The sequence below is a fragment of the Toxorhynchites rutilus genome, chromosome 3 (assembly GCF_029784135.1).
Source record: "Toxorhynchites rutilus septentrionalis strain SRP chromosome 3, ASM2978413v1, whole genome shotgun sequence".
NCBI lineage: Eukaryota > Metazoa > Arthropoda > Insecta > Diptera > Culicidae > Toxorhynchites > Toxorhynchites rutilus.
Genome location: NC_073746.1, coordinates 58,552,897 through 58,565,407, shown reverse-complemented (window position 1 = coordinate 58,565,407; position 12,511 = coordinate 58,552,897). Strand labels below are relative to the sequence as shown.

General features: G+C 39.9%; 3 protein-coding genes across 3 annotated transcripts; all 3 read left to right on the top strand.

Annotated features, from left to right (window-relative positions):
- The first annotated feature begins 3,387 nt into the window (after nt 1-3,387).
- On the top strand, nt 3,388-5,412 carry LOC129773162 (uncharacterized). The gene has a single exon (XM_055776737.1). The coding sequence runs from the start codon at nt 3,388-3,390 to the stop codon at nt 5,410-5,412; it is 2,025 nt and encodes a 674-aa protein (XP_055632712.1).
- Nucleotides 5,413-5,416: 4 nt separating this feature from the next.
- On the top strand, nt 5,417-6,832 carry LOC129773161 (uncharacterized). Its single transcript, XM_055776736.1, has one exon. The coding sequence runs from the start codon at nt 5,417-5,419 to the stop codon at nt 6,830-6,832; it is 1,416 nt and encodes a 471-aa protein (XP_055632711.1).
- Nucleotides 6,833-6,865: 33 nt separating this feature from the next.
- Nucleotides 6,866-8,044, top strand: LOC129773160 (uncharacterized). The gene has a single exon (XM_055776735.1). It carries the CDS (start codon nt 6,866-6,868, stop codon nt 8,042-8,044), a length of 1,179 nt encoding a protein of 392 aa, XP_055632710.1.
- The last annotated feature ends 4,467 nt before the right edge of the window (nt 8,045-12,511 follow it).

The window sequence follows — 12,511 nt, the reverse complement described above, 5'->3', positions numbered from 1 at the left end:
ATGAAAATTAGGATGAAGATGAATAAATTATTCTCTATCGAATGAGTACTGTCTCGAAAATGTGTTTTGGGTCATTTCAAATAACTTTTTTCAATTTGATTTAAAGTAATTAATTTCTCCCATACAACTTGGCCTATAACTTTTTCCAGACCCTATTCCGATTAATAAAATTGTGGCTGGAAGATAGGTAGAATATTTCTCTATCGAATAACTTCGATAACTCAAACAACTTTTTTTTTTTTTTTCGAAATTCTGTATATTTTCCTATGCTCACCCATGCTCACGCTTTAGTCTATAACTTTACTCTGTCACGATCAAGGAAAATATGAATTATGTGGAAAGATGATTCAATTCTCTATCTAATGAGCATGATTTTGAAGATTGTTATTTGATAAACAATCCATTGATTTCAACTGAAATAATTCATTATTTATTACATCCTGCAAGACGCTAACTATGCGGTCCCAGGCGTATGTCTTACAGATTTCTTTCCGGTCCTTAATGTGTTAATTACTTCCCGTAGAAAACTGATCGCTTCGCAGCAAAGCGGCAAATTTTAACCTGGATGGCAGAAGAATCATGGCGGATAGCTACAATTGTTTTCGTAGTACATACATATTGATGTATTCAAATTGTATGTTGCTGCTGCTCTTGTCGCTCTTATTGATCGATACTATTTGAGGAGGACAAATTAGGCTAATCAAAACGAGGAATATAACGAGTTAAGGCAGTAGTCTAGTCTAGAAAATTGAAAAAAACTAGAAAAATCAATTTCTCCATATTTCTGAAGTTTAGGCACTCCAAAATATACCCTAGAAGAATTTTTCGAAAATCCCATTTTTTACCGAGTTATAGCCATTTTAGTTTAGTTTTTTGTTTTATTATTTCGGAGCTCGGAAGAACGTCCGAAACTCATGCTTCTACACTAGAAAACAACCTTAACATAATTCATAAAACATTTTACAACTATTAAACTGTTTATCTCAAGAAAAATATTATTTTATTTATTGATTTGAATTCTATCTGCTTAAGGGCAATATATTTAAGAGTATGTTTATCAGAAAATATTGAAACAACTTCTTGGTAAAGCTTCTTGGAAAAACAATTTTTTTATACATTTAAAATATGACTTATTTCAAGCAAAAATGTAACCTTTCAACGTTAAAGAGAATTTTAAATGGCTATTATATGTACAGTAGGGGAAAAATCACGATTTTTAAAGATTTTGCATAAATTTTCATCAGGAATTGTTTGTATCGATTGGGTGTCTAAGAATATATTGTGGAGCGATTAGAGAGCTTTAATTTATTTGTTAGAAACAATCAAGTTTAGTATGAATTTTTAGAATAAAATTAATAATGATACTTTGAAAAATTACTAACTTTTAAGTTTTCACTCCTGAAATGTTATTTAAATCCACTAATTTGAATGTTCCACTACTGTATCCAAACTTTTTCATCTTTCAAATGCAAGCAAAAAAAATCATCTTCCATAGCGTACTTTTTAATATAAAGCTAGTTTGAGTCAAATGAGTCCGAAACAGAAAAAAATTCTATAACTCTGTCATTGTTGATGATCGAACATATACGCAGAAGGATTTTTTATAGTCATCTATCACCTTCTGAGAGATTCTGTATAAATTTATTTTTTTTTATGTGAGAAAGGTGTTTTCTGACTTTAAGGGCATGAACCAAAAATTAAATTCTTCTTTTATATTAAAAAAACAATACATATATGCATGAAAAACAAATAATTTTTTTTTTCTTGACTCGATTATATACAGTGAATATAAATCGGAGACTGTATATAATAGAGTCCGCCCTGTATTATGTTTTCTTCCCAGCTCAACTACGAGCGATGATCATCGTGGCAGTCCGGAATAGTCCTGGGATCTCCGATCGTGATTTGGTTCACTGCCGCGCACAATTCAGTTCCACGAATATGTATGCGAGAAGGATTTCGGTCGTATTATTACTATGCCAGCAAACATCACTGGAGCAGCTATGAACTGACAGCTTCACAAGGAGATGTGCGTTCAGAAGAAAATTTTGCCGTTCATTCGATATCACGAAGGTCTCGTGGAGTTCTGGCCCAACTTAGCTAGCTACCAATACCGGGATGTCGTAGAATGATATGTGCGGCAAAATATTGATTTGATTGGAAGAAGTATGAATCCATCAAATTGTCTAGATTTTCGTTACTTCGAAAGAGTTTGTCAATCGCCAAAAGTAATTTGGAAAAGTGCCGCAAAACAATCAAATAAAATATCAATAATATTGCGGTAAATCATACCGCAAGTAAGGTGACCATTTCTGACTGGTGCAAATTGGCACGAAATCCGTCGTGTACTAATTGTATCATTAGCAATTGTCTGTGTTTCTTTTTGATGAAGAATAAGCGTGTGAAGCTGAAAAAACGACTCAAAGTTGTTGTTAAGGATTAATTGAATCACCCTATAATTTGTATAACAGTTTATATGAGAAACGGTATAGCGTGCATACTATCTAACGCTACTCTTACCACTCACTCACTCAGATCAAGTTAGCGGAAGAGTAGGAATAGGCTTTCCTGTGAGTTCGGGTTAGTGATCGGATTCTGTGCGTACTATATAACGCGTATACAGTAGCCAGCTCAGCCTCACTTAAATAAAGATCATATCCAAGAGTACATCTTATCGCGAATAAAATCATACCTTTTCTAAAAGGCCAATTCGAATACCGAGCCAATCTATAGTTATTTCGTACATAGTAAAAGTGGTCGTTCGAACCGGATAGATTGGCCTCGGTATAATTGCATAGTTTTCTGATTCCGACAAAAGGTTTTGTCGTGAAGTTTTTAGTTAGAAAATTAAACGGTAAAAGTAGTTTCGCGCCGGTCGAAAGTAAAATTCCGCGAACGCTGTCGAGTGAAAGTGTCGTGAACATTAGTGGAACAAACTCGAACTGCGTAGTGAGAATATCTCCTTAAAATATTTCGAATCGAAATACTCAAACACTAAAGTGTAGTCCGCTTAGATCGGAAATTAGTGCCAAAAGTGCAGCCACACAGCATCCAAGTGAAGGTGACCCCAAGGCTTGGCTTGGGTCGACCGCGTGTGGCTTGCGTCCACACAATAGAATTGAAACAATAGTTGGTCCAATAAAAGGCGTCGCGGCGTCGGGCGTCGGTCATCGATCTGCTAATTGTTCATTGGTTTAGAGGTAAGCGAGTAGAAGCATGCGACTAACCCATCAGACAATTGTTAAATGAAACTAGGAGCAGACACATATTGAGCGTTTTTCGGATAATTTGAGTTGTCCGGTTTCAAGTTTAAGCGATTTAAACTAACAAGAGGTGGTGGTTGAATTTACGTGAGCAATTAGAGCTGTGCATTGAATATCTTTCGTCATGCCTGCCGATTTACGAGCATTGAGCAAACAAGAATGTTTTTATTTCAATACCCTACACAACGTGGTTGAATTTGTGGATGGCTACGATCAGGAGCATGACGCCGGCCAGGTAGCGGGGTGGAAAGACCGTTTAGATGGAATTTTTGAAAATTTCTTGAAAAATCGCCTGCAGATCGATCTGCAGCAAGATGGTGATACACAAGACGCGAAGGAACAGGAGGAAATCAGTCGAAAAACACGTGAGCAGTTTGAGAAGTGCTATGTGAAAGTAATAGGTTTTTTGGTAAATGCTGAACGCGAGACTAAGTCACAGCTACTCAGCAACGTAGAAGTGAATGCTTCTAATAGTCAGACGAAGCAGATTGGTAGAATAAAGCTTCCGGAAGTCAAGCTTCCTACTTTTGACGGGTCAGTCACGGAGTGGCTGACATTTCGAGACACTTTTAAGAGTCTAATTGATTCAAACCATAACTTCTCTGATGTCGACAAGTTCTCTTACCTTGTCGCATCCCTTACGAAAGAAGCGAAGCGCGTCGTCGAATCTATAGACATTACTGAAGCCAATTACGCTATAGCATGGCAAACGCTAACCAAACGTTTTGATAACAAGAAGCTGGTTGTCAAAACTTATTTAGATGCTCTACTTTCCGTGGAACCTATTAAACGGGAAAACTACGATTCTCTCTCTCGATTCATCGATGAATTCGATAGGAATTTGCAAATGATTCAGAAAATGAACATAGATACCAACGGATGGAGTGTATTATTGGCGCACATCGTCTGCTCTCGTCTCGATACATCTACTCTCAAACAATGGGAGAACCATCACAAGTCAACAGAGGTTTCCAAATACGAACAACTCATCGAGTTCCTGCGTGGTCATTGTATAGTTCTTCAGTCTATCGCACCTGTAAAGTCACGTCTCCCTGAAACATCTCAATTGGATCTAATAAAGGTTCCGAAATCAAAGGTTAGCATCGTTCATTCCGTCATCAGTTCTTCTGCGAAGTCGTGTGGTTTTTGTAATCAGTCCATCCATTCACCTTTCAAATGTGAGGTGTTCCGAAAGCTGTCAGTTCCTGAACGCTATGATTTGGTGAAGAAAAAGGCTCTCTGCATCAACTGTTTATCTTCAGATCATCAAATTAGAAACTGTTCTTCTAGTGCCTGCCGCGTCTGCAGTCAAAGACACCACACAATGCTCCATCAGCCAGCTCCATATCACAATTTTCTCCAACCAAATGCTCCTAAACCCCACCAAACCCAGCTCACTACAAATCAGAATCAGAATCAAACCCAAATCGCTCAATCTACCTCGCCGAACGTAAATAAGACTTCCTCGCAACCTTCGCCCACTGAAGGTCAACCGTCAGTCTCAGGTTCGCTCAGCCATTGCTCCACCTCCTTGGTCAGCAACTTTCATCGGATCCCAACGACTGTACTGCTGCAAACTGCTCTCGTTAAAGTCATCGGATATTCTGGCAGAATTCTGTGGGCTAGAGCATTGCTCGATCCTGCTTTGCAACTAAACATACTCTCGGAGAATTTAGCACAACGGTTACAGCTGCCAAGCACCAAAAATAACCATACCATCGGTGGTATCGGACAGTCTACAATTGTGTCCACACACTCCATCGCCGCTCACATCCAGTCGCATTGCTGTAATTATAGTACGCAGCTGAAATTCCATATTTTGAGTTCCGTAACCCGTGAGCTGCCCGCGAACCCCATCGACGTTACTGAATGGAATTTTCCTACTGACATCGTGCTCGCTGATCCCCAGTTCCATATGCCTGGGGTCATCGATATGATCATTGGAGTGGACAGTTATTACGACCTACTTCTCGAGGGTCTCATTCGCCTCGGTTCAGGGCAGCCGGTGCTGCAAAATACATTGCTTGGATGGGTCGTGTCTGGTAGAGTCGGAACTAGCCGACCAGATCCGAAAATAGTCAGTATCGTTCACGTGTGTACTCAGGATTTCGACGAGATTTTGGGAACTAGAATCTTGCCAGTCATCTAGCACCATGTCAGTGGAAGAATCGATTTGCGAGGATAATTTTGCTGCGACGACCACGAGAGATGCCTCTGGCCGATTCATTGTCGAACTTCCGGTTAAACCGTCCGTTGTGTCCATGTTGGGAAACTCCTACGAAATCGCCAAACGTCGCTTTCTGTCGGTGGAACGCCGTTTACAAGCCAACCCTCAACTCAAATCCGCATACTCGGCTTTCATCGAAGAATATCTTCTGTTAGGACACATGGAAGAGATTACTGACATCACGGTACCCACACAGTACACCCCCTACTACCTCCCACACCACTGTATTCAGCGTCCGGATAGCTTGACCACGAAGCTCCGCGTCGTGTTTGACGCGTCTTGTGTGACTGATACTGGCATTTCACTTAATGATGCATTGATGGTGGGGCCAGTAATACAAGATGATCTTGTATCTTTTATTTTGCGTTGGCGAATTCATCAATTCGTATTTATTGCCGACGTGGAAAAAATGTTCCGTCAAATCCTGATGCATCCCCCGTTTCGATGTCTTCTGCGAATATTCTGGCGAGATGACCCTTCCCAGCCAATTCGGATCTTTGAACTGGCAACGGTTACTTACGGAACCTCTTCGGCACCATACTTGGCCACTCGATGCTTGCAAGAACTCTCCAAAGTAGGTCAACAGTCTCATCCTGATGCCGCAGAAGTTGTAGGCAAGGACTTCTACATGGACGATTTGCTAACGGGTTGTAGAGATGTAGAATCCGGAAGAATTCTAGTCAATCAGCTGCTCCAGCTTATGGGCTCTGCTGGATTCCAATTGAGGAAATGGTCATCTAATTCTCCGGAGCTTCTCGCCCACATTCCGGAATCTTTGCGAGATGAACGCAACGTTCTTGGACTGGATCCTGGCGCCTCGATTAAAACCCTAGGGCTAAGGTGGGAACCAGCATCAGATGTTTTTGGTTTTCACGTTCCCAAATGGAAGGACTACTCCCATATCACCAAAAGGATTGCTTCCGATACTGCCAGTCTATTTGACCCGCCAGGATTTCTCGGACCCGTAATAGTAGTCGCTAAAATGTTTGTCCAGGATTTATGGCGCAGCAACCGTTCCTGGGATGAACCTCTAGAGAATGAAATCCAGCAAGGTTGGTTGCAGTTTCGTTCTCAACTCGTCATAGTCGAGACAATTACCGTTCCACGTTGGGTTATTCCGCTTGTAGATCCGACCCACATCGAACTCCATGGGTTTTGTGATGCCTCTGAACGAGCCTACGGGGCATGCATCTATTTACGCGTCGTGTCTACCAGTGGGGATACGTCTGTGAAACTTCTAACTTCAAAATCGAAACTAGCACCACTGGGAAATACTCGCAAACAGAAAAAGATCTGTCTAGCTCGGCTGGAGCTATCATCTGCATTATTATTATCCCACTAGTACCAGAAGGTCCAGAAAGCATTGAACCTCTCCATGAAGTGCTTTTTCTGGACTGATTCCACGATTGTGCTCCACTGGATATCGGCAGCTCCGTCCCGATGGAAAACTTTTGTTGCCAACCGGGTTTCGGAAATCCAACATCTGACTGCTGATGGATTGTGGGCTCACGTTCCAGGAAGCGAGAACCCGGCGGATATAATCTCCCGAGGAATGCTACCAGCGGAACTCAAATGCTGCACCGTATGGTGGAATGGGCCACCTTGGCTCAGTCAACCGAACCGATTTTGGCCGCCTCTGGTTCGCCTTACATCTGGAGACTTTCCTACTGACGAACTCGAAGAGCGTTCGATAACACTTGTCATTCAGACTAGGGAACCAAATCCTATCTTTGATTTACGATCCTCTTACGTCAAACTGGTATCTCTAGTGGCACATCTTTTGAGATTTGTCCACAATTGCAAGCAACGGATGCAGCAGGAACGAAAAACTGGTTTTCTCCGTATCATTGAATTTAACGAAGCACGGAACGTGCTCGTTCGTATCGCCCAACAGGAAACTTTAGCCGACGATATCCACGCCATAGCAACTAACGGGGAGGTTAACCGCAACTCAAAATTGAAGACTCTGACACCCATTTTGGAAAATGGAACACTCAAAGTGGGTGGCCGCCTTCATAACGCCCCGATTTCAGAAAACCGGAAACATCCCATGATTCTTCCCGCAAATCATCGATTCACGGAAATGGTAGTCACACACTATCACCTGAAGCTCCTGCACGCTGGGCCACAGCTTATGATCGCAAGCCTTCGCGAACAGTTTTGGCCACTGAGAGTACGCAACCTGGCGCGGAAAGTGGTGCAAGGCTGCATGAAGTGTTATCGTTGCAAACCTACTATCCAAGAGCAGCTAATGGGAGATCTTCCCAGCGAACGCGTCACACCAACTTACCCCTTTTTGAAAACTGGTGTGGACCTCTGTGGACCTCTTTTTTATCGCCACGTTGGCCGCAAAACTCCACCAGTCAAATGTTTTGTCGCCATTTTCGTGTGCCTGACTACAAAGGCTGTCCACCTCGAATTGGTGGCCAATTTAACCACCGATGCATTTATTTCGGCCCTGAAGCGGTTCATCGCACGACGTTCGAAGCCGACGATTATCGAATGCGACAATGCGACAATGCGACAAATTTTTGAGGAGCCTCCCGAGCGATAGCTGAACTTCTAGCACAATTCAGATCCCAACAACATCAACATGCAGTCGTTTCGTACTGTCTAGAAGAGGGAATACAATTTAAATTTATACCCCCTCGCTCGCCAAACTTCGGTGGCCTCTGGGAAGCCGCCGTGAAGTCGTTGAAAAAACACCTCAAATCAACCATCGGCACAACAGTGCTATACAAGGACGATCCAGAAACGCTGATTGTCCTACCTCAACTCTAGGCCGCTCACTCAACTGTCAACCGATCCTGAAGATTTGGAAGTGCTCACACCGGGGCATTTCCTAGTACACCGTTAGTGGCCGTTGCAGAACCTTCATTGGAATCAGTGCCGCAGAATCGACTCGATCGTTATCAGCAGACCCAAGAATTTGTAAGACGGATATGGAAACGCTGGAGTACGGATTATCTTTCCGGTTTACTTCCGCGTACGAAGTGGACTCGTCTGCGGGACAACGTGACTGTTGGGCCCTTAGTTCTCTTGAAGGAAGAGAATCTTCTTCCCCTCAAATGGCGCCTTGGCCGTGTCGTTCGAATTTTCCGTGGCGACGACGGAAATGTTCGCGCAGTCTCGGTGAAGACGAAGGATGGCGAATTCAACCGCGCCATCAGCAAAGTTTGCATACTTCCGATCCAGCAGCCAGCAAATTCGGGTGACGATGATGTTCTCGCTAAAGTGTAACCTTTTCGCTAACTTACTGCGCGATAGCGCTTGCATGTTGTGCCGTTGAACCATTAAGTTCGAAACTAATGCTTCCTATCGTTCCATGTTGTCAAACGAGCATAATCATCAAAACTAGCTACTGTGGATAGTCATCGTTTATACGTCGTCCGTCGTCTGAGGGACATCGCAACTGCTGACAAGCTCCACACCATCTGGAACGTACAAGGCGCCTCCAACCAATGCTCACTGGCGTCTACACCGTACCGTCAATAGCCAGAACAATCACCACGCCCGCCAAATATTTTCAGATTATCCTGCATCATCATATTATTTCCGAAGGTGAGTTGTTCCGGTTTACACTTTTCTCTCATTGGATACTACATAAATTCTCCGCTCCGAGGATCAACTGCACAACCAACAACCATGAATGACGTCTGATGTTTATCACTCATCCACAATGCCTACCGACGAGGAAGACTAATAAGAAGGACGTTGCCAGACGAGAACGATCGCATTGCCGTCCCAAGGTCGAAACAGATGTCAACACACCGAAGACGAATCGTAGAGCCGACAAAGCACGTGATCAACAACGACATCGACGAGCATCGTCGAACCGAAGATTAGCCGACGTGTCACATGTTTGTTTATTACCGTATTGAAGATAACACCTCCCAACCACCCCCAAATGAGAGCCGAAGACCAGGATTGCCAGCTGAACATAATCGCAGTCCACAATAACAACGAAGAACTCATGTGAATTAGATTTTGAATTTTGTCACCAAACTTAGATGTAGAATTGAATTATTGAAAATCACACTTTTCAACAAAGGCCGGCTATGTTAAGGATTAATTGAATCACCCTATAATTTGTATAACAGTTTATATGAGAAACGGTATAGCGTGCATACTATCTAACGCTACTCTTACCACTCACTCACTCAGATCAAGTTAGCGGAAGAGTAGGAATAGGCTTTCCTGTGAGTTCGGGTTAGTGATCGGATTCTGTGCGTACTATATAACGCGTATACAGTAGCCAGCTCAGCCTCACTTAAATAAAGATCATATCCAAGAGTACATCTTATCGCGAATAAAATCATACCTTTTCTAAAAGGCCAATTCGAATACCGAGCCAATCTATAGTTATTTCGTACAGTTGTGAAAACCCCCACGCAAGTATTCAAAACGATGAACAATCAATAGTGAAAAAATAGAACGACTACAAAATCAACACACCGAGTCGAGGAAGGCAGAGGACAAAAATATTTTCAAATGCAAAAACCAGTTCAAGAAAAACGAAACGACATCGAAAAAGGTAAAGAGTGGAAATTCACAACCAGTGAAGGAAAATTGCCTATTACTACAGTTGGAAAAATAGAAGAAAAAATGCCATGAGTTGAAAGAGAAGAATAAAATAGCAGCAGAACAATTGAAACTATCTCTTGATGATAACGCTAAATTGTCCAAGGAAAAAGAACTCTTGGACCATCGGATTCAAACATTGCTGGAAACTAATGAGAAAGAGGAATTATGTGTGAGTGATGAAAAGAAATGCTCGATGGAAGAAGCGCAGGAGATGAAAAACTCGGTTGCGGACACTGGAGAAAACATTAGAAAATTATGAACAGATTAAGATTAAATACGAGTCTCTTAATACATTAACATTAAAACTGCTCGATGCCGAGCGCAAGAAAGGAGCAGAAATCGCAACATTGAAGAACGAATTAAACCAAAATGAATGGAAACACTAAGGAAGTCGAACTTCATAATAATAGTAGGAATAGACCGACTGATGCCACTAAGGGTGACAACATGGGTGTGGTAAATGTATCGAGAGCAAGATATGTATTTCAAAACTATGGCTGTAGATCAAGGGTATATTGAAACAGGATCGTGTTGTTATGAAAAAGAAAATATTTTCGTTGAATAATTATTGATTATTGATAGGATGCTTAGAAAATGCGAAAATGATAACAAAATAAAATGTGGAACAAAATATGACCCTAAAACTGGGAACAATATAGGTGTTGAAAAAAAATTAATGACGAACGAGATACAGAAAACGAATGGATGTTGAAGAGAAAGACATAGTATAAAATGTGAAATGTGTGGGTGAAAATAAAAGTTGAATCGACAGTAAAGCAAGGAATATGAAGGGTAAATCAATGAAAATCGAAGTTAAAGCATACACGATTTGATGGAAAAAAGTGAAGAAAAGAAATAATAAGTAATAAAGAGAAAAATCTAAAGGGAAAAAACATACTGAAAGAAGAAGTAGATAAAACAGAGAAGGAGAAATCAATAAAAAAAAATGAAGCTAAAGCATACACATGTTGATGGAAAAAAAAGTAAATGAACAAAATGATGATTTAATAAGATTAAATAAAGGAGAGTATGCAAGAACCGAAGGGTTCTTTTTTTTAAATGATACAAATAATAAAGTTTATAAAAGAAGATGAATAAATATTATTAATAAGTAATAAAGAAAAAAATCTAAAGGGGAGAAATAAAAAACATACTGAAAGAAAAAGTAGACATATTGGAAAACTACATACAACGTGATATCATATTACCCACAGCTAAACTATAATAAAAATGCGTCCATCAATTGCTAGAATAACTTTTGAATATACCGAAGAGCTGAAAAACCAAAATAGCTCTGCTATTACTGTAAAGGTAATATCGATTCACATGTACAGGTAAACTTCGATATAACGTACATTTCACTTTAAAAATTGTACGTTGTATCGAATTGTACGTTATATCGAAGCATAATAAAGTACTCACAAACGTAGTCTATAATACATTATTGTTTTGCTGTTTTAGTTAAGTTAATGAATAACTTCAATCAGAAGACGAAGCCAGCCTTTCTCATGATGTTTCCCTTCGTACTGTTGATTAAAACATGATTCATTTAGAATCCGGAATCACAAAACCAGCTGTATTTCAGGATTGATTGAAGGTACAAAACTTGTTTTAGCATCACAATACAGATAATTCATTGTTCTTTCAGGAAAAAAAATAATGATTTTTTTTTCCTTTACACTTTGGAATTGTGTACGTTATATCGAGGTAAAATGTACGTTATATCGAGTGACGTTATATCGAGGGTACGTTATAACGAGGGTGTGTTATATCCAAGTTTCCCTGTATATAGGAGGAAAACATTAAAAGAAAAAAATATAGAAATGCAAATGATTAAAAAAAAAGAAAATGTTTTAAATAAAGTTAAGATAATAAAATGGAATGGAATGCAAAGCAAGGGGAATAACAAAAGTTTATGTTAAAATAATGGGTTAAAGAAAAAGATAATTGGAGAAGAGGATGCTAGAAAAAAAGCTATATTGAAAAAACCAAAAAAAATCAGAGATGATATAGCGCAAAGAAGAACAATAATAAAGAGGTTTTGAAGAAGAAAAGTTACTTCTAATAAAAAAAATATATAAAAAAAGAAAATAAAACATGGAGAAAATGAAGGAAGAATAATTGAGGATACAAACTAGAAAAAAAAAATAATAAAAGCGAAAATTTTAAAGGTAGCGAAAAATTAAGACAACATAAAGATATCATGAAGATAAAATTAAGAGATCACTAATATTTCTTTTTACAATATTTCAGTTGTTTGAATGAGATAATTGAGAGTTGCAGAACAAGGGAGACGTTCCAGTATGAATGAATGATGCATGAATGGAGTATTTGAATACTTGAAAGTAATTGAAAAAAATTATTATCGTTTATTTCACACGTGTGATTTTTGGATTTGGAAAAGCGAGATTTAAAATATATGTATAATAAAAAAAAA

Bases quoted from the DNA above. Each gene is read 5' to 3' on its own strand.
- LOC129773162 (XM_055776737.1), top strand. From the start codon at position 3,388: ATGCCTGCCGATTTACGAGCATTGAGCAAACAAGAATGTTTTTATTTC.
- LOC129773161 (XM_055776736.1), top strand. From the start codon at position 5,417: ATGTCAGTGGAAGAATCGATTTGCGAGGATAATTTTGCTGCGACGACC.
- LOC129773160 (XM_055776735.1), top strand. From the start codon at position 6,866: ATGAAGTGCTTTTTCTGGACTGATTCCACGATTGTGCTCCACTGGATA.